The sequence below is a fragment of the Mandrillus leucophaeus genome, unplaced genomic scaffold (genome assembly GCF_000951045.1).
Source record: "Mandrillus leucophaeus isolate KB7577 unplaced genomic scaffold, Mleu.le_1.0 Scaffold246, whole genome shotgun sequence".
Classification (NCBI taxonomy): Eukaryota; Metazoa; Chordata; class Mammalia; order Primates; family Cercopithecidae; genus Mandrillus; species Mandrillus leucophaeus.
The window spans coordinates 3,448,286-3,471,940 of record NW_012102543.1 but is presented as its reverse complement, the minus strand read 5'-3'; the positions used below and the strand labels follow the sequence as shown (position 1 = coordinate 3,471,940).

The window sequence follows — 23,655 nt, the reverse complement described above, 5'->3', positions numbered from 1 at the left end:
CTGCTCACTCCAAGGCTGCAATTTGGACCCCTGAGGAGGTCAGTGTCCAACTGCTGCTGGTATTTCTAAGAAAAAATGAGGGTGGTTCTAAAAGTGACAACAGAACTGGAATCTGAAACCAAATATGATTACCAGAGTGAACGGGTCCAGCCAAAATAATGGTGACACTCATGGTAAGCACACAGGAAAGAAAGCTCCCTTCTTCCTTCATCATCACTCCAGGCTACTTCTACTGCCCTCTTTGGCACAGCTAAATGTGCCAAACAGAAATGAGGTGTGTACAGGCACATCCTGAACATTACATAGTACAGCAAAAAAAAAAAAAAAAGAGAGAGAGAGAGAGAGAAGGGTTAAAACTGAGGGACAAGAGCTTGAAACATCTTTTCTGTGCCTTTGCTCAGGAAACATAAAGACACAACTTCTGGGAAAAGGAATCTTTAATATTGCTTAAAGACACTGTAGAGTAAGAATATGCTAGGAATCCTTTGCTGTGATAGATAATGCTTGTGATCCTGACATGAAATGTCCATGACGTTTTATTTAAACAGTGAGACATGCATTCATATTTTTCTATTAAGAAAAATTAGATATTAAAAATGAAGTATGAAGCTTAGTCTCCTTCTTTTTCCCATTTCTCTTATCCTTCTTTATCTTCTTTACTTTTTGTGCGTTTCTTTAAAAGCACACGTAAGCAAAATAAAAAAGCAACCAAAAGAAGAAGGCACAATAGTGACAGGTAACCCAACTTTCCCATCACATTTAATCCTTCCATGTTGTTCTTAGGAGGTGGGCCACTATCAGCACTACCTCCATAGCCTTTGTCCTTGCAGTAGGGGGGTGCCCATTCACGGTTGCAGTGACAGTGTTGTTTGTTGTTGCAGACTCCCCTCATGTTGCAGGTCTTAGGCTGACAGACTTGTGACAGACGAACCATACTGGCACACTTCTTACGGATGCAGATCTTTTCTGGACCACATACTGTGCCATCTTTCACCTCACCAATATCAGGTATAGCCATCCCTAAGTGATAATCAGTGCCCCAGCAAGTGGTGTCATTGAGGTGAAACTGCTGCACTGTGGAATGCTCTAGCAGATTGGGAATTACTCCTACATTTTCACACTGAACCCTCCCACACAGGATATCAGGGGACCAACATTTTACATATGTTGTACCTACAATACCACAGTGACCAAAACGGTTTCCTTGGGTGTTGATTTCTTGGTAGCAACTCTGAGATGCACTCCTTGCATCTTGGCCAAAAATCTCTTTACACTGTGTATCATGGTTATTACATGTCTTTTCATAGCAGAAGGCATTCACATTACAGGAGATCCCGTCCTGCACATACACATCATCTGGGCATTGATGGGATGTCCCATTGCACCACTCTGGAAGGTCACATTCACCAACTTTTTGTCTACATAAAGTTCCCGATGGCAGAAATTTGCAGTCTTTGCAACACATTCCAAAAGCACAAGCAGCCCCAGGACGTAGAGTACAGTTTAACAGACAACAGGGATCTTTTGCACACTGCTGTATGGTTCCACAGTCACATTCCTCTCCTTCTTCAACAACTAGATTCCCACAGTACTTCAGTCTAAATATATTCCCTGGATATGGAGGAGGTTGAATACATAATCCACTACTGATAGTATTGTCCCAATATTGGGCATAACTGCAGTTGCTAAATTTAGTTGTTAACTTTCTATAGGCATGCATTATGCACCACCGTAGCTCACACACACACCACTGGGTGTCATGTTGCATACCCAAATTGTGACCAAGCTCATGGCCCAAGGTAACTGCAAAAATGACCAACTTCTCATCTTCAAAAACATCAACTCCACTATTAAAAGGATTCAGGCATATTCCTTTAACATAGGCAACACCAAGCGTCGTGCCTTGTCTGTCTTTTATGAAAAGATGTGCAACATCATGTTGTAATCGATTATTAAGGTTATAATTCTTCCAAACAGAAAATTCCACTAAAACATTATCTATGTCCCCATTGGTAGGAAGTGGATTTGATGCAGTCCATATATCAATTCCAGTCAAAATTACATCAACCTCCAAAGGATGATAGAAGGAATCCACTATATTGACAACGTTAAATACTTCATGCTGCACTGTTGATGCATTACTTTGAGAGAAATGATATCTAACATTATCCACGACCACCACCAGCTCAACAAACCGCCGATGGGTCCACCAGCCCACAAAAGAACTTTGCTTCAGAGTGAAATTATATGACAATTGCAACTCCAACTGGCGTGCTATTTTCTCTTCTGTTAACCCACATCTCATAGGTGGAAACTGTGTATCATCACTGTCTATCTTATGTACTAGGTGTTCAAATGTGGCAGAAATACTAATTGGCTTGATTTCATAAACAAGGTCATTTATCTGTAGCATTCCAAGAAAGCCCCCAGAACAGGTACTAAGGGCAACCAAGGACTCAGGGACCTCCTCCACATAACCATGGTAGTAGCAGTCATCCTGGATGAAGGGCTGATCCTGGAGCAGGGCATGCTGCTCCGTGTAGGTGAACACAGGGAGGTGTGCGGCAAACAACAGCTTCTTTACCCTCATGTGGACAATGTATCTCTGTCCCCCCAACCGCAGGCTATAGGAGAGCCATCCAGGAGCCTTTGCACCTCTGCCCCTGCTGATCACCTTCAAAGGGATCACCACTTCTGGAGAAGTGAAACGCTGGGAGGGCCTGGCCTGAGAGTGGCCAAAAACAGACAAAAACATCCCAAACCAGAGCAGCAGAAGAGCGACTCTGATGTGCACCAGGGGCTCACCCACTGCCATTATGAAGCTGTCATTATGGAGCCATCTGTCTAGATCAGAAGAGGACGAGGTGTGAGGCACTGGTGGTCTGGCTCCTCCCTCTGAGCTGTTCAGGGTGCATGGCTGACCTTTAGGGATCTGGGGATCTGTGTCCTGGTGGAGCTGGACCATCAGAGTTGCAGTGCTGAAAATAAAAACTGAAAGAGCCAGGATGGGGTGGGTGGGATAGAAAGGGAGAAAAAGAGAGAGAAAAAAGGCAAGGTGATTCCTGCATTTGGACCATATTTGAAGCAATAAAATACATAGGATTCCCTTAATATATATGGCCAAGAAGATTTCCAGATGGGGGAGATTGCACATAGGTGAGTTATTTTCAAATTTTCATGATGGATACCTAAAGAGTCATTATATACTGTTCTTTAAACATGTAAAATGGCAAGACATTTTCCATTTTATTTTAATGTACGTATTTCTTTTATTATTTCTTTAGTTTACAGATGGGGTTCTGCTCTGTTGCCCAGGCTGTAGTGCAGTGACACAATCATAGCACATTGCAGCCTCAAATTCCTGGACTCAAAAGATCCTCCCACCTTAGCCTCCAAGTAGCTAGAACTGCAGGCATGCACTGCAACAGCCAGCTAATTTTTCTTTTTGATTTTTTTTGGGGGGGTAGAGATGGAGTCTCACTATGTTACCCAAGTGGGTCTCAAACTCCTGGTCTCAAGTGATCTTCTTGTCTCAGCCTTCCAAAGTACTGGGATTACAGGCATGAGCTGTCACACCAGGCAAAATTGTTCATTTTAAAGACATTGTATTCTGACACAAATCTTTCTTCCAACCAAAAACCTACTGGCAACCTCACATTCAATAAGCATATGGACAACACATTCAAAATCCACCATTTTGTGTTCCTTTATTCGTGTAGTTTGCTCCATCTCCCCTCTCCTATCCCAGACATTTTATGTATACCTAATTCTGCTCTAAATTGGTAGTCAAAAAAGCCCCACTAAAAGGGCTTATTAGTATTGAGAGACCTCCTCCAATCAAGACTTTTAAACTTTATAATATATTCTTATCTGCAGAAAAGCCCTGGGCATTCCAAGGAAGGAAGGCATGTGATGGGGTAACAGGGAGTGGGGCAGCTGTTTTGGGGCAGGGCACACAGCCAACTAGCATCATGATCTCTATCATAAGAGGCTCCTCCTGGTCATGTCAATACAGATTTGATTCTATTTTTCACATGGCTGATGAGTTACCTGGATTGATTTCAATCTCAATGTTCCAAAGAAAGCCTACACAGAGGAGCTTAAGCCTAGAGTCCGTTCATTGTAATGTTCAGAAGACCACAATTTGAGTAGACTTAAAAACCTCATCACTGTTGAAAAAAAGTTTGGCTCAAGTAAAAGCTAACTTTGCTCGGTTCCTGACTTTCACTTAAAAATGTTGTTAATGATTTACTCAATATTTGAAATCAAAACATTAAAACAAATTTGGAGACACGTTGTTAACATATACTGGCGGCCTCAATATTCTAAGAGCACAAATGAACATGTGCAACATCCTTAGCATTATGATGTCAAGAAAACCTGCATCCCTCCGTGTAGGTGTCCAGAACTAATGGATGGCCACCAGATGCCACAAGAGGAAATCAGGATCACTGGATGAGACCTCTTAGGGCAAGTATATCTGATACAGGTGAAATCCCAATTTAGATTTCCTCTCCATAGCTCTCCTCATAATATTCTTGGTATGTGTCATAGAGTTTGGAATATTAAGATGGAAATGGGTGAACTGAGAGAGGATCATGAAAGAAAAAGCCTTGTAGAGAAGATAAAACCTGTATTATGTATAGTCAGAAATATGATGAGGTTATAATACAAAAGTTTATTCCAAAGAATCTGTGATAGGCCAGTCCTTGTCATCAATGCATTACTCCAAAGACAAGTCTTAAAGGAACATTGCTTTCCCATTAATTTTGTGAACGGGTGTATTCTGAAGGCCTTTCCTCTAATATTACTGGGATTTCAACCACTGTGAGAATCTTCCTCTGCATCAGTAATTAACTCTTTCTTCTAATTCCAGTAACAATTTAAAACGCATCAACACCTGTCTTATGATCTCTCCCCTCACTCACAGTGACAGCCTAATTTCGTGTTTCTCAGACTCAGGTCACAAACTGTAAATAGATTTAGTGGGCCACAACCAAAGGAAACACAATTGTGTAGAAAATATCAGAGGGTTTTACACAGATGCTTACCAAGAGCTTCACACACTGTAACGAAAGTTTATATTTAATTTTCTGTGTCTGTGTTTGTATCTGCATACTCCCATGCTCACTGAGTCTCAATGTAAACTAAGCTAAATTTCTTATTGTGGTCACAGTCAAAATCCATTGGAAGAGCAGTAGCCAAGCAATGAAAATGAAAGCTTTAGAGAAAAACTCTGTCCCTCTTTCTTTGCTGAAAATAAAATCCTATCTGAAACTACAGTCATTCTTCTCTCTCCCTGGGATCTTGGATTCAATTTCAGTGAAAGATGTATCTTCCTCCAGTTCCAGCTCATAGCCCCTCTATCTGTACTATGAATCCTATAGCCCTACCTACTTGAAGATTGACTGTCAGATTTATCCTCAACTTTTGCTTCATTACTTTCTCTTTACCTCCAGTACATGAACATGCTCAAATCTCTACTAACCTTAAAATATTTATCTTCCTTTATTCTCACATACTCCCATGGCTACCAGTTTGCCACTAGAACTTTCTCTCTTTAATGGACAAGAATCACTTACCAGCAAACTGAACAATTATGCCCATAGTTCTTTCAATGGCCACGGTCATCAGTGGTCTCTATTGCCCCTCTCAAAAAACAAATGTAACTGACATCTCACATGGCGAAAGTAAACAAATCTCTGTGGGTCTCACAGAGGATTAGGTTATTGATCTCACTGCTTAGTAACAATGTCCTCTCAGTTACAGATCACACCACGTGGCTCTTAAAGTCAATTGACTCTGCCTCCACCACCTCTATCCAGTTTTCTTTTTCCATCCCTCCCCAACATGCAAGTGTCAGGTCAGCCTCTTCAACCCCATCCTATGAGCTCCACATACAGCATATGCTCACTTCTGCTTTAGGAACTTTGTTCATGCTCTACCCTTATCTAAATAATCTAAACCTTTCCTCACTCTTGAACCACATTATAGTATCCTTCAATGTTCAGATTAAATTCAACTTCTGCTTTGCAACATTAATATTCTATAAACTTCTGAATAAGCATCATATCCTGTGTTTGAAATATTTATGTATGCGGTCTGCTTTTTTGTGTGTGGTTCTACCACATCACCAGTTAAATTACAATTTTGTAGAAAAATATAGCAGAAATATTGTTAATGATGTAAAGTGTTCATATTTTTGGCTAAAGAAAGCTTAGTATCCTTAATATAATTATGTTAATTAAACCTGCATAAAACAAAAGTGAATGTGAAGTTCAATACAATTTAAAAGCACTCGCAGAATGATGATGCACTCGCAGTGGTAAGGCGGGTTGGAACAATTGGGAGATAATTGTATATCTTTGCCATCTACTATCTTCTTTTTTAGATATGGTTGTGAGGAAATGGATCAAAAAGTGAATAGATAAGGATCAATTAGGTCCATCTTCTAAGAAAGTCCTTTTCATTTTCTTATCATGATTGTATTAATAACAGGATACTTTAATTCTTTTCATGATTATATTAATCACTGGATACATAGGTTTCCCCTAATGTATGGGGGTTGAACTGTTCCATATGTCCAGGCAGAATTGGAGCATCCTCTCTTAAGGTGTGTTTAAAAAAAAAAAAAAAGGGTTTCCTCATTCCAGAGCTTAGTGGACATAACCTGACCATGTCAGATTTGACTGACAATGATGAAAGAAATTGTCCAAGAAATTAGAGGTTTGGAAAAATACACAAACCCAAACCTGGAAAGGTTTTGACAAGGACACAGTAGATGATGCTATAGAAAAGAGAAAACTATAAACAGGCTGATAGATGGCCACATGAAAAGAGAGAGCCTCCTTGAGTCTGACAGAATGGGCAGTCGCCTGGAACATCTGTGTTAGAGAATGACTGAAGCTTTCTAAAGCAGGTTTGACTACATCTTGTTTGTGGTAAAAATAATTTTATATTCATCTAAAAGCAAAACAAACTGTTACAAGAGACAAAGGATGAGACTATATAATGATAAAAGGGTTCAATTTATCAGGAAGATATAACAATTAGAAATATATGTGCCCAACATTGGAGAACCCAAATATATGAAGCAAACATTGACATAATTTAAGGGAGAAATAGATAGCAACACAATAATAGTAAGATATTTCAATACCCTATTTTCAATAATGGATAGAACATCCAGACAGAAAATCAATTTAAGAAACTGACTTGAACCACACTATAGACCATATGGACCTAACAGACACACACAGAACATTCTACCCAACACATCAGAATACACATTCTTCTCAAGGGCACACAAAATATTCTCCAGGATAGTTCACATATTAGGTCATAAAACAAGTCTTTTTGTCCTTGTGATAGTCCTTGCCTTAGTTTACTGCGAAACCAAATACTCATAGGTGGGAATTGAACAATGAGAACACTTGGACACAGGAAGAGGAACATCACACCACAGGGCCTGTCATGGGGTGGGGGCAGGGTGGTGAGGGATAGCATTAGGAGATATACCTAATGTAAATGACGAGTTAATGGGTGCAGTACACCAACATGGCACATGTATACATATGTAACAAGCCTGCAGGTTGTGCACATGTACCCTAGAACTTAAAAGTATAATAAAGAATGAAAGAAAAAAAAAAACAAGTCTTAACAAATTTAACATTGAAATCACCCCAAGCATCTTTCTGAGCACAACAGAATGAGACTAGCTATCAACAATGTAATTAAATCTGAAAAATTCACAAATACACTCATTCATCACTTAACAATAGGGACAAGTTCTGAGAAATGTGTTGTTAAGTGGTTTTGTCATTGTGTAAACGTCATAAAGTGTACTTCTACAAACCTAGAATGGTATAGCCTACTATACACCTGGGCTATATTGGATAGCCTATTGTTCCTATGCTACAAACATGTACAGCATGCTACTATACTGAATACTGTAGGCAACTGGAATACAATGGTAAGTATTCATGTATATAAACACATTTAAACATAGAAACAGTAAACATATGGCATAAAAGATAAAAAATGGTTCACTTGTTTAGGGCACTCATCATGAATGGAGCTTGCAGAACAGGGAGTTTCTCTGGGTAAGTCAGTAAGTAAATAGCGAGTGAATGTGAAGGCCTGGGACATTACTGTACACTACTGTAAACTTTATAAATACTGTGCACTTAGGCTACAATAAATTTATTTTTTAAAATTTCTTTAATAATAAATTAAACTTAGCTTACTGTAACTTTTTTACTTTATATACTTTTAAATTTTTAGCTTCTTGACTGTTTTGTAATAATACTTAGCTTAAAACATAAAAACATTGTAGAGCTGTACAAAAACTTTACATCCTAGGCCAGGCGCGGTGGCTCACGCCTGTAATCCCAGCACTTTGGGAGGCCGAGGTGGGTGGATCACGAGGTCAGGAGTTCGAGACCAGCCTGGCCAAGATGGTGAAACCCCATCTCTACTAAAAATACAAAAATTTTTATATTCTTATTCTATAAGCTTTTTCTATTTTAAAAATTATTTATTTTTTCTTACTTTTAAAATTTTTGTTAAAAACTAAGACACAAACACAAACATTAGCCTAGGCCTTCACAGGGTTAAGATTATCAATAATCACTGTCTTCTCCCTCCATATCTTGTCCCATTGGAAGGGGCAATAACATACATGGAGCTGTCATCTCCTATGATCACAATGCCTTCTTCTGGAATACCTCCTGAATGAACTGCCTGAGGCTGTTTTACAGTTAGTTAACTTTAAAAATATATATGTAGAAGTATACTCTAATATCATGATAAAAAGTACAGTATAGGAAATCTTTTATCATCATTATCAACTTTATATACTATACATAATTGCATGTACTATACTTCTACATGATTGGTAACGCATAGCTTTACACCAGCATCACCACAAACACATGAGTAATGCATTACGATATGACATTAGATGGCTACAAAGTCACTAGACAGTAGGAATTTTTCAGCTCCATTGTAATATGAGACCACTGTCATATGTGCGATCCATCATTGCCCAAAACATTCTTATGTGGTTCATGATGGCAGATGGAAATTAAACAACACCAACAATTGGGTCAAAGAAGAAACTAAGAGGGAAATTAGCAAATATCTTGACACAAAAATGAAAACACAGCATACCAAAACTTATAGGATGCAGCAAAGCAGTCCTAAAAGAGAAGTTTACAGAGATAAATACTGACATTTAAAAAAGAGAGAGAGAGAGATAAAGATCTGAAATAAACAACCTGATTTTAAACCTTAAGAAACTAGAGGGAAAGAAGAACAAACTAGGCTCAAAGTCAACAGAGGAAAGACATAAACATTGGAGCAGTAATAAACAAAATAGAGAATAAACAAGTAAAAAATCAATACAAATTGGTATTTGAAAAAAATCAACAAAATTGACAAACCTTTAACTAGAGCAGCTAAGAGAAAATGAAAAACAAAACAAAAATCAGAAATGAAAAAGGAGACGTTATAACTAATGACTTAGAAATAAAAAGGTCTAAAAGAAATTACTATGATGCGAGGATAGTTTAACATTCAAAAACCAATCATTGTGATATATCACATTCACAGGCAGAAGGATAAAAATTACATGATCATCTCAATAGATGCAGAAAAAGCATTTGACAAAATCCAACACACTTTTCTGAAAAAAATACTTGACATTCTAGGAATGCAAGAAAATTGTCTCAACAATATACAGGCATGTATGGAAAGTACACAGCTAACATTGTACTCAATGATGAAAAACTGAAATCTTTTCCTCTAAGATCTGAAACAAGGCAAGAATATCCATTGTATTCACTTCTATTCAATATAGTATGGGAAGTACTAGCCAGAGAAATTAGACAAGAAAAAGAAATTATAATGTCCATATCAGAAAGGAAGAAGTAAAATGATCTATGTTCACGGATGACTTGATCTGTAGAAGACTCTAAAAATTCTACAAAAAAAACCTGTTATAGCTAATAAATGAATTCAACAAAGTTGCAGGATACAAAATCAACCACAAAAGTCACTTGCATAATTATACACTAACAATAAATCATCTGAAAAATAAGAAAATAATTCTATTTACAATAGCATCAGAAAGAATAAAATACTTAGGAATAATCTAAACTTTAAAAAATTAAAGACATGTACACTTGAAATCACAAAACCTTGCTGAAAAAAAATTAAAGAAGACATAAATAAATGGAAAGACATCTCATTCATAGAAGACTTAATATTGTTAAAATGTCCATACTATCCAAAGCAATCTACAAATTCAACAGAATCCCTAACAAAATCTCAATGGCATTATTAGCAGAAATAGAAAAAAATTCAAAATTTATATAGAAGCATAAATGGCCCCAAATAGCCAAAACAATCTTGAGAAAGAAGAATAAAGCTGGAAGCCTCATACTATCTGACTTCAAAATATATTATAAATATACAGTAATAAAAACAGCATGGTACTGGCATAAAAACAGACAGAGATAGAATATAGAGCCCAGAAGTAAATCTAGACATGTATGAATAAATGACCTTTGATAAAGGTGCCAGAACTACACAATGGGGGAAATACAGTCTCCTCCATATAGTCTCTTCCATAAGCAGTACTGGAAAAACTGGATATTCACATGCAAAAGAATGAAACTGAACCCTTATACAACACAAAAATCATTCAAAATGGAATAAAAACATAAAAATAAGACCTGAGACTATAAAACTTCTTTAAAAAACACACACAAGGAAATCTTCACAGCATTTGTTTTTGCAATGATTTCTTGGGTATGACACCAAAAGCACAGGCAACGAAAGCAAAAATAAGTGAGACTACCTCAAACTAAAAAGCTTCTTAACAGCAAAGGAGACAATCAACAGATTGGAAATAGATAGGCATGTAGTGGCATCATAATTATTTAAATTACCACCCAGTGTTACTTGTGATTAAGTTCCCTATTGATGCAAGTGTGCAGGGTGACCAAGTGACTGCTGTAATTATAAGTACCTCAAGGACAGAGGGGTGAGATAGCTATACTTAACTGTATTGGCATTTTATACAACAAGGCCCAAGGCCCTAAATTCACAGTGGCCTACATGATGGAAGAAGTATTTGCCAAACATCTATGTGATACCTGATAAGGGATTACTGTCCAAAATATATAAGATATCCATAAAACTCAAAAGCAAGAAACTAAGTTTTTTCAAAATAAAAAGTTGGGCAAATGACCTGAATAGGCATTTATGCAAAAATATATATATATGGCCAACACCATTTATGAATGATGTTATAACATATGAAAAGATGCTCAACATCACTAATCATGAGAAAATACAAATCAAAACCACAAAGAGATCTCACCTCTGGCTTGGATGTTCTGTATGCTCCAAATTTCATGTTAAAATGTGACTTCTTATACCATCTCATGCCAGTTAGAATGGCAATTATTAAAAAGTCAGGAAATAACAGATGCTAGAGAGGACATGGAGAAATAGGAATGCTTTTACACTGTTAGTGAGAGTGTAAATTAGTTCAACCATTGTGAAAGACAGAGTTGCAATTCCTCAAGGATCTAGAACCAGAAATACCATTTAACCCAGCAATCCCATTACTGAGTATATACTCAAAGGATTATAAACCATTCTACCATAAAGACACATGCACACGTATGTTTACTGCAACACTATTTTCAATAGCAAAGACTTGGAACCAACCCAAATGCCCATCAACAATAGACTGGATAAAGAAAATGTGGTACATATATACCATGGAATACTATGCAGCCATAAAAAAGAATGAGTTTATGTGCTTTGCAGGGACATGGATGAAGCTGGAAGCCACTATTCTCCACAAACCGACACAGGAACAGAAAACCAAACAATGCATGTTCTCAATCATAAGTGGGAGTTAAACAATGAGAACAAATGGACACAGGGAGAACATCACACCAGGGCTTGTTGGGGGATGGGGGCAAGGGGAGGGAGAGCATTAGGAAAAATACCTAATGCATGTGAGTCTTCAAACCTAGATGATGGGTTGATAGGTGCAGCAAACCACCATGGCACATGTAAACCTATGTAACAAACCTGCTCGTTTTGCATATGTATCTCAGAACTTAAAATTAAAAAAAAAAAAAAAAAAAAAAAACCCTCTTAGAAAAAATGACATTCGGGCTGGGCACGGTGGCTCATGCCTGTAATCCCAGAACTTTGGGAGGCCAAGGCGGGTGGATCACCTGAGGTCAGGAGTTCGAGACCAGTCTGGCCAAGATGGTGAAACCCCGTCTCTGCTAAAAATAAAAAAATTAGCCGGGCGTGGTGGTGGGCACCTGTAGTCCCAGCTTCTCAGGAGGCTGAGGCAGAAGAATCGCTTGAGCCTGGGAGGCGGAGGTTGCAGTGAGCCAAGAGTGGGCTACTGCACTCTAGTCTGGGCAAGAGAGTGAGACCCTGTCTCAAAACAACAAACAAACAAATCAAAACACTTAAATGTATTAATCTTATCCTAAATTCTTTTACATTTTATTTTATACTTATAGAAGCCTTCTCATGTATCACATAAAATTCTCATGCTTAAAAATAATGTGACTTCCAATATTGGAGGTAGGAAAGTAAAATGGCACAGCTGCTATGGAAAACAATATAGAGGTTCCTCAGAAAATTAAAAATAGAACTATCATATGATCCAGTAATCCCACTTCTAGGTATTTATCCAAATTATCGAAATCAGGCTCTTGAAGATATCTTTGCATTCCCATGTTCACTGCAGCATTATTTACAATAGCCAAAAGATGGGAAAAAAATCTAAATGTTACCCAACAGATGCGTGGCCCAAAGTGGTGGTATATACGTACATATTATTCAGTCATTAAAAAGAAGGAAATCCTGTCATATGCTGCTACACCATGGATGGATGAGCACTGAGAATTTTAAACTAAGTGAAATAAGCCAGTCACAGGACAAATACAGAACGATTCCACTTATGAGGTATCTAAAGTAGTAAAACTCTTAGAAGAAAAAAATAGAATGTTAGCTGCCAGGTGCTGAGGGATTAGGGAAATGAGGAGTTCCTATTCAATGGATATATAATTTCAGTCATGCAAGATGAAAAAGTTCTAGAGATCTGCTGTACAATAATATGCATATAGTTAATAATAATGTAGCTCCTTCTAGCAAATCTTACCTCTGTGTCTTTCAGTGTTCCATTTTTATCTTTTCAGTCCTCTAATAACTTTTAAAAATTTCCCTATATTAGTTTTCCTTGGTGAGTTTTTCTTTTCTGGACAGGATATTGACAGACACAAGACTTGGTACTAATAGTGATATCAAAAAAAAAAGATAAAATGGGAATCTGAAATTGATGTGGGCATGACCCTAGTCTTAAACACACTGCTGAACTTCCATCCAATGGAGAATGGCATGTAATGACATCACAATTAGTTACTACTCAATGTTGATTACAGTGAACTGCCCTATTGACAAGTGTGTAAGGGGATGAAGTGACTGCTGTGATCATTACTATGAGCACCTCAAAGACTGAGAGGTGAAATAGTTGTATTTAACTATACTGGTAAATTTACATGATGAGGCCAAAGGTTTGAAATTCACAGTTCAAACAGAGCTTATAATGGTGGACCTAAAAGAATCTCTCCTTTGTTTTAGCCATACAACCAAGCTCACTGAAAACAAAATTTAATTGGAATGCTTGCAGAGTCACAATATAAGTTGAATACATAGATATGCCAAGGGAAAGGGAAGAAACTGATTGGGAAGGGGGAAAACCTTGAGACTTGAAATAGAGAATTTCTGGTGAATTTGGATGACTTTGAACATCTAAACATTCCAAAATATCCCTGAGTCTCCTTTAATAGAGAAAGAATGCACAGCTCTCCTGTCTGAGAAGTCTATGCACCTCAAGCTTGAGACCTTATAATGAGCTCAGCTGGGGAACTTATCCTGAAAAGGGATGCCTAGACTCCTCAAGACATACTCCTACCACCCCTTATTGGCTCTAGAAGCAAACAAGAATCAGATCTCAACATGCTCAAGAGCAAAAAGTTTCAAATCAGAATTGGAAGGAAATAACTTCTACTCCAAAATATTTGCAACATTTTACTAATTCATATTAGCCAAAGAAACCATATTAATAACAGAAGTGATGAAGCAGGAACAAAAATAAAGAGGATAGACTTCATAGAATGAAATTCAACAGGAATTTGTATTTAACTAAATAGCTTCAAAATATATAAAGGAAATTGTAAGAGATATAAAAGGATAAATAGAAAACTTCAAAGTCTACTTGTTGGTATAACATGCTTCATTCAGTTATATGATAGAACATTCAGTAACTGATAGAACAATTTAAAAAATAATTAGTAAGGAAATACAAAGCTTAAGAAATGTTAATCAAATTAATCTAATGTACACATGTAAAAACACCCAACAATTGCAGCACAGTTATGAAGTTCAAATGTGCATGGGACATATACCAAAATACATAATATCCATGGGCATGATAGAAGTATTAGCACATCCTAAAAATAAGAATTGGGGGCCAGGCATGGTGGCTCACACCTGTAATCGTAGCACTTTGAGAGGCTGAGGCAGGCGGATCACCCGAGGTCAGGAGTCGAGACCAGCCTGACCAACATGGTGAAACCTTGACTCCATTAAAAATACAAAAAATTAGCCAGGCATGGTGGTGGGCACCTGTAATCCCAGCTACTCAGGAGGCTGAGGCAGGAGAATTGCTTGAACCTGGGAGGCAGAGGTTGCAGTGAGCCTAGATCACACCATTGCATTCCAGCCTGGGCAATAGAGCAAAACTCCATCTCGGGAAAAAAAAAAAAAAAAAAAAAAAAAAAAAGAATTGCACAGTGTATGTCCCTTAATGACTATGGAATTTAAAAAGAAAACTATATAAATACAAAGAGCTATTGACAAAGCAGGAGCATCGCCGTCTTGTACAAGCATCACCATTTTAAGGTTCACCTTGATAAAAAACTGCCTAAATCCAAAGGGCATCAGCCTAATGGCTAAGGTCAGCATGACCATAAACCACAAATCACATCTCCAACCAGAAACATTCCAACCATAATATAAACCCCTCCCCAACCGGAGACATGCCAGCCCCGAGATAACCTCCCCTCCAGCCAGAGAGATGTCAGTTCCAAGATAACCTCCCCTCCAACCACAGACATTCCAATCCTGCCATAAATTTCTCTCTAACACAGAAACATTCCAAGCCTGTGATAAACTCTCTCACCCTAAAACCAATAAAAACTCTCAGTCCATAGGAGCGAGCACTCCTGACCAAAATCGACCAGAAGCCCCTCTCAGGTCTATTCTCCAAAATAAACCTGTCTTTGACTGTTGAGTCACTTTTCATGTTTCTTTCCTCTTTCTTTACTTCTTACATTTGGTGCCAAAACCCAGGATGGGTGTTGGCGATACAGGCTGTCTTGCAACCCAAGAAGCAGTGGATAGCAGCTGCTCACCCTGCTGGATCCTGAGAGTCTCTTGCCACCTACCTCGTCTTGTCTCTCACTTTACTTTTCGAGCAATTTGCATGAGGAGGACAACTAACCTGAAGGGGACTGTGAGGGTTCAGGTTGGGGCTACTCTCCAGTGAGCCCTCAAAACCTTCAGGTCTCAGGAATCCACCTCTGACCACCCATAATGAGTATTTCACTTTCTCCTCTCCTCCTCTCTCATCTTCCCTTCACTCTCTTTCTTGTATGGCTCCAGTCCAAGAGGCCCTTGCTGATTCAAACCAGAACATCCAATATCAGACACTAATTCACCCAACTGGTAAGATCTGCCCTCCCCTGGCATTCTTACAGTACCTGGGGAAAGTTAGGTCTGCTGTCCCAGTCCTTGGAGGACCAGTGGGACTAAGCTAGAAGAAATCTTGAGTATGCCCAGTTTCTTCTTAGCTTGACGTCCTCTTTAGAAAGAGGATTCCAGGTTTCTGTCTTTTGCCTGGAGACAACTGGAACAAAAACAGACACCCCTGGCTTCTTCTTGCCAGTCCACATGTGTGCCAAACAAGCCCACATTCCTACGTCCTCTCCTCTGGGCTGTCTCCTTCACAACCTTGCCAAACTTGATGTATGCATTTAGTTTTTTATTGCAACACGGCCTGGACCCAATACAAATTAGATAATGACAGCTGATGGCCCGAAAATGGCACCTTTGACTTTCAAATTCTCAGGGACTTTGATAACTTTATAACCAGGAACAGTAAATGGCAAGAGGTTCTCTATATTCAGGCTTTCTTCTACCTTAGATCCCAACTCCCCCTGTGTCAAGCTTGTACTCCTCATGAAATCCATTTTCTTAATGAAAACCCTCCCTGGGTCTCTCCTTCCTCCCAAACTTCTTCCTTCAAAACTGCTTCCTCCAAAACCCCTTTTGACCCTGCAGATGAACTCCCTCTGTATTCTCATCCCCCTGCATCATGATGCTCCTCGCCCATCTGAACTCTCTGCCCCGGTGTCCTGCCCTGACCCCAAGCCTTCAGCTCCAAATCCCACTTCTCCTCCTCCATCTGCTACCCATTCAAAAACCACCTGTGCTATTCTCCCTTTCTGAGAAGTGGCTGGGACTGAAGGCACTGCTCGTGTTCATATGCCTTTTTCCATGTCTGATCTGTCACAGATCAAACAGCATCTGGGATCTTTCTCTGAAAATCCCCCTCATTATCACAGGGAATTCCTGACACATAACCCAATCCTTTAATTTAACTTGGCATGATATTTATATAATTCTAACCTCCACTCTCACTCTGATGAAAAAGACCACTCAGCTTAATTAATATCCAAGCTAAGTATACTCAAAAGGCCTTTATGTTTTTCTCTTCATAAATCTTGTTTTCTTGGAAAAGGTATTTTCCCAGTTAACTGAAATATTTTTTTCCACTTTGTCTTCCCACTCTTGGTGCATGTATGAAGAACACTAAAATGACTTCTGGTGCCCTGGGACTCATTGGGAAAACAGAAAAGGCACCAAAAATCCTGTTTCAGGAAAAATCTGTTTTCCTTACAGAACCCCTGGAATTAGAGGTGAATAAGTACCTCTCAAAATCATCTTTGTCTTCCAGCTATACTTGTTTATTAGGCCCTGGAAACTGTTTTCCTAGCCCTGCTCTTTTTTTTTTTTTTTTTTTTTTTTTAGACTTGCTCTGTCACCAGATTGGAGTGCAGTGGCACGATCTCAGCTCACTGCAACCTCCGCCTCCTGGATTCAAGTGATTCTCCTGCCTCAGTCTGCCAAGTAGCTGGGACTATAGGTACATGCCACCACGCCCAACTAATTTGTGTGTTTTTAGTAGAGACGGGATTTTGTCATATTGGCCAGGATGGTCTCGATCTCTTGACCTCGTGATCCACCCACCTCAGCCTCCCAAAGTGCTGGGATTACAGGTGTGTGCCATCACGCCCAGGCAAAAAATAATCTCATATGGTAAATTCCTGTCCTAAAGTAAATTAACTGGTTGTTTAAAGAAAGGTATGTTTACAAGAAGTCAGAAAGTCAAGGCATGTTAGAGATTAGTCTGTGAAGGTCACGAAAAATTTTATAAAAGGAAATTTATGCAAGAAATGTACAATTTAAAAGTGATTAGGCCTCCTGAATGCTTTATAAAATGCCACTAATACCCTTAGCTGTACACTTCCATGGTTTGCAGCTAGGTAAGACCTAGGACACATTTTTACCTAGACTAAAAGGTTAAAGAATTGTTTTAAGTTGAATAAAATAAAAATGAAGGGTTAAGCAAGTTTTGAAAGGTTAATTGTGAAGAAAATTCTGTAAATTGAGCATTAAAAGCACAATGGGTTTTCTGAAAACACTAACCTGCTCTTTTACAAAAATTATAAAGAGTTAAAAAAAGGTCTATAAAAATCTTACCTTATGGTCAAACATTAAAATGAGGTACATGTGTCTACAAGGTTTTATTAAAAATCGAGTTTAACATTAATAGCATACTAATACAAAGGTAAAACTTGGCTTATTTGGTATAAAAGCATACCGGAAGCATTGTCAAATATAAAATGGTGTTTGGTTTTCTTTGGGCTATATTTTTATAAATATGTTATTGGTATGTGTTTCAAAGTTATGTGAGACTCCTATAATTCTGATATCTTACTGTACATTATCAGTAATAATTATAATTGTTATGTTAAAATTATTGTGTGCCACAAAGATAACAGATATCCTTGTCAATTGTGTCTTCAACCTTGGCTACCCTAAAATTTTTTGTCATCCATAAACAATTCTTGTCTTGTTTATACAAAACCACCTTCTAAAGGTGGTTTTATAACTGCTATAAAGCTCTAACAGGTGCCCTTGAATGAAAGATTTTGATAAAAAGTAGGACAGGAATTAACTGCATGAACTGAACTAATAGGGAGACTAGAGTGATCTTTCTGATGTTTTGTTTAAAATATTGCTAATCCCTTGTTTTGTTTTTCAAAGTCAAATAAACTTTTCTTTTGTGCTACTGACAGCTTTGAAAAATTTAGTATACTCCCATGAACAAAATTTAGAGCATACTTGTTTCTCTCTACCTGATTTTCTCCAGAATTTGGAAACTATCTGTGAGTATTCTTAAGTTATGGCAATATAGTTATTTGCATAAGTTCAATAAGAATCTGTTTTCTTTTATAAGAGGATACAATTGGAAAAACTGGTTATTTTTACCAAGACTTTGACTGGAATGGTGTGCTTTCCTTTAAGGAATCAAACTTGATTTATGAAGCTAATAAAGCCCTTGGGAAACTGGCCTCATATTTTGTGTACACAGTCCCTGTACAGGGTTTCTGACCTGTGATAAGTAAAGAATGTCACTTTCTGACAGGTCAGGAACCCCAAGTTATCATGGAACCTCAAGAGGAGAGGAATTCACAAATACATAGGTAGTATTTGATGGTACAAATCCATGGCTGGGCTTGGCTTTAAAATGGTCTTATCTCAGATTCCATCTATGGAACAAAGTTCCATCAAAGCCAATTTAAAAGGCCTATGTCCAGGCATGGTGGCTCACGCCTGTAATCCCAGCACTTTGGGAGGCCAAGGCAGGCAGATCACCTGAGGTCAGGAGTTCAAGACCAGCCTGGCCAACATGGTGAAACCCTGTCTCTACTAAAAATACAAAACTTAGCCAGACGTCATAGCAGATGCTTGTAATCCCAGCTACTCAGGAGGCTGAGGCAGGAGAATCACTTGAACCCAGGAGGTGGAGGTTGCAGTGAGCCAAGATCATACCACTGTACTCCAACCTAAGGGACAGAGCAATACTCCATCTAAAAAAAATGGCCTATGTAACAAATAATTATTCTTGCTGCACTGTATGCAAATAATTAAACAAAGTATAATAAAGCAAACTAGTACTACTGTGATTTGTCTTTTAATAAAAATGGGAAACGAAAGAAAATTATGTTTTAAAAACTATTGCATACCTGTTGCTAAATTCTAGTGTTGCCTAATGTTCTTCAATTTTTATTATTTTCTACTGTTTAAATTACATTCCAATACCCCCTTCCTCACCAAATACGTCTTGTCATTGCTACCTCTCTTTTTAAGCCAAATATTAAAACTTTTTAATAGAAAGTATTTACTATGCTACCCTGTGGGGAATGCTTTACCCACTCTACTATTTGCAGTAGGACTATATACTGTAGCACCCTTAGGGTAGAATAGCAGACAGAATCTCAATTACTGTAGCATTTTGCTAAATTATTATCCTCACAGCAGGAATAACAATTACTAATAGAAAATAACACATGGGCCTTTCCAAACATGCATCTCTGCCTCTTATTGGGTGAGGAATGTTTCTATCTCAACCAGTCAGGCCTAGTAAGAAACACTGCTATATAATTTAAAGAAAGGGCTAAAAAGCTAAAGGAATACCAAAACAACCAAATAGATTCTTGGTTTGGGAACAAAATAATAGCATGGATCATCCCATTCCTGGGCCCTCTCCTAATAATATGCCTAGGACTAATGTTCTTACCCTGCCTACTAAACCTTTTTCAAAGATTTTTAACTGACAGAATCATGGCCATTTCACAGACAACTACTCAAAAACATCTAGAGGTGGCATTACTCCTACAATCACTCTGAGACCAGAAAACTCTCCAACCCCTTGTCCACAGGAAGTAGCCAGAAAGAACACGTCACCCCTCATCCTTTTTATAACTATAGGGTCTGAATTGACAGAGCAGGAGCATCACCATCTTGGATAAGCACTGCCATTTTAAGGTTCACCTTGATAAAAAACTGCCTAAATCCAAAGGGCATCAGCCTAATGGCTAAGGTCAGCATGATCATAAACCACAAATCACATCTCCAACCAGAAACATTCCAACCATAAGATAAACCCCTCCCCAACCAGAGACATGCCAGCCCCGAGGTAACTTCCCCTCGAGCCAGAGAGATGTCAGCCCCAAATAACCTCCCTTCCAACCACAGACATTCCAACCCCGCCAGAAACTTCTCCACAACACAGAAACATTCCAAGCCTGTGATAAGCTCTCTCATCCTAAAACCAATAAAAACCCTTAATCTATAAGAGAGAGCACTCCTGACCAAAATCAGCCAAAAGCCCCTGTCAGGTTTATTCTCCAAAATAAACTTGTCTTTGACTGTTGAGCCACTGTTCATGTTTCTTTCCTCTTTTTTTTAACTCTTACAGCTAGAAAATAATTATATGCCTCAAAATTAAAGAACATCCTTCTAAATGACCACGGTTCAAATATGTTCAAAATGCATAATAGAAAATTTACAACTAGTAAGGAAAATACTACATATTAAACTTGTAGGATGCAGCTAAAGCAATGCTTACATGGAAATTTCTGGCTTTCAGCCCATATATGAGAAAGGAGAAAGACTGAAAATATTTTATATAAAAAGTGATTTTTTAAAATAGCAGAGAAAAATACCTAATTAAACCTTTAAGAGAATAAAATAAAAACTAAGAATGAAAGTACAAAATAATTCATTATACAGTAGGGTTAACAATAATATATTGTGTATTTCAAAATAGCTAGAAATGTTGAATATTCTCATCGCAAAGAAATGATAAATGTCTAAGGTGATAGATATGCTAATTATACTAATTTCATTATTATACACTATAAACATATATCAAACATCACACTATATCCCATAAATATGTATAATCATTATGTATCAATTAAAAATAAATTTTCAACATTAATAGATGTTTAAAATGTTTTTTAAAAATTTAAAAATCAAAGACAAAAGCTGGTTCTTGAAAGGAATAATAAAATTTATGAATATCTAGCAATATTGATCAATATTAATAGGGAAAACACAAATTGTAGGTATTAGTTCCTATACACATTTTCAAAACAATGAGAAGGTACTAAGGAACAACTTTATGGCAATAAATTTGAAAATTTCAGCAACATGAGAAAAATACCTTTAAAGATACAATGAAAAGATTTTTGGGTAGAAAAACATGGCTGAATAGAAAACTCCACCAATCATCCCCACTGAAGAAACACCAAGTTTGACAACTATCTACAGAAAGGCAGCACCTTCATAGGAACCAAAAATCAGGTTAGCATTCACAGAGCCCAGTTTTGACTTCTTATTGCTGAAGAGGGTAGGAAAGACAGTCTTGAATTGCTGACATGACCTCTCCCCTATCCCACCTGGCACAGAGAATCTGTGCAATTGGGAGAGGGGCAGTGCAGAGATTGTGAGGTTTTGCATTGAACTCAGTGCTTTGCCGTCACAGCAGAAAGCAGAACCAGGCTGTGCTCACCTGACACCTGCCCAAAGAGGGAGCATCAATAATCTGTTGCCTACAAGAAATGTACTTCACCTATAAAGACACACAGAGACTGAAAATAAAGGAATGGGAAAAGATATCCAATGCCAATGGAAACCGAAAAAGAGCAAGAGTCACTATACATATATCAGATAAAATAGATTTCAAGAAAAAAAGAAGAGACAAAGAAGGTCATTATATAATGATAAAGGGGTCGATTCATCAAGAGGATATGACAATTGTAAATATATATGCACCTAACACTGCAGCATCCAGATATATAAAGCAAATATTATTAGAGCTAAAGCAAGGGAGAGACTCCAATACAACAATAGCTGGAGACCTCAACACCCAACTTTCAGCATTGGATAGATCTCCCAGGCAGAAAATAAATAAGCAAATGTCAGACTTAATCTGCAGTATGGAACAAATGGACCCATAAGATATTTACAGAACATTTCATCTAATGGCTGCAGAATATACCTTCTTTGCCTCAGCATATGGATCATTTTCAAGGACAAGACCACAAAACAAGTCTGAAAACATTCAAAAAACTGAAATAACATCAAATATCTCCTCTGACAACAATGAAACACAACTAGAAATCAATAATAAATGGAATTTTGGAAACTGTAGAAACGTGTGGAAATTCGACAATAAGCTCCTGAATGACCAGTGGATCAATGAAGAAATTAAGAAGAAAATTGAAACATTTCGTGAAGCAAATGGTAATGGAAACACAACATAAAAAAACCTATGAGACACAGCAAAAGCCATACTAAGAAAGAAGCTTACAGGTATAACCACTGTGAAGTCCCAAAATTTGAGACAGGTCTCAGTTAATTTAGAAAGTTTATTTTCTCAAGTTTGAGGATGTGCACCCATGACACAGTGTCAGGAAGTCCTGATGACATTTGCCCAAGTTGTTCGGGGCACAGCTTGGTTTTATACATTTTAGGGAGACACGAGACATCAATCAATATATGTAAGAAGTACATTGATTCCATCCAGAAAGGCGGGGACAACTCAAAGCAAAGAGGGGACTTCCAGGTCACAGATAGGTGAGAGACAAATGGTTGCATTCTTTTGAGTTTCTGATAAGCCTTTCTAAAGGAGGCAATCAGAATATGCATCTATCTAGTGAGCAGAGGGATGACTTTGAATAGAATGGAAAGCAGGTTTGCCCTGAGCAGATCTGGGTTTGAATTTTCCCTTTAGCTTAGTGATTTTGGGGGTCCAAGATACTTTCCTTTCACAGCACCTACATCAAAAAAAGGAAAATCTTCAAATAAACAACCTAACAATGCATCTTAAAGAACTAGAAAAGCAAGAGCAAACCAAACCTCAAATTAGTAAAAGAAAAAATAATAAAGATCAGAGCAAAGTTAAATGAAACTGAAATGAAGAAAATACAAAAGATCAACATTTCAAGACATTGAAATGAATACAAAAAAAAAAAAAAAAAACCCAAAAAACAAAAAACTGGTTTTTTGAAAAGTTAAGCAAAATTGACAAACCTTCAGCAAGACTAAGGAAAAAAGACAGAAGACCCAAATCAATAAAACCAGAGATGAAAAAGGAGACATCACAACTGATGTCACAGAAATTCAAAGCATCATTAGTCGCTACTATGAGCAACTATATGCCAATAAATTGGAATATCTAGAAGAAATGTATAAATTCCTAGACACATACAACCTACAAGATTGAACTATGAAGAAACCCAAAGCCTGAACAGACCAATAAAAAATAACGAGATAGAAGCCATAATGAAAAGTCACCCAGCAAAGAAAAATCTGGGATGTGATGGCTTCATTGCTGAATTCTGCTCTAACTTT

The 23,655-nt window shown here is 37.7% G+C and overlaps 1 protein-coding gene across 1 annotated transcript; it reads right to left on the bottom strand.

The window, feature by feature from the left end:
- Positions 1-422: 422 nt before the first annotated feature.
- On the bottom strand, positions 423-13,447 carry ADAM20 (ADAM metallopeptidase domain 20). Its single transcript, XM_011983145.1, has 2 exons — positions 13,205-13,447; positions 423-2,991 (listed from the first exon to the last, which is right to left on the bottom strand). Exon 2 carries the CDS (start codon positions 2,963-2,965, stop codon positions 638-640), a length of 2,328 nt encoding a protein of 775 aa, XP_011838535.1. The 5' UTR covers positions 2,966-2,991; positions 13,205-13,447; the 3' UTR covers positions 423-637.
- Between the last annotated feature and the right edge of the window lie 10,208 nt (positions 13,448-23,655).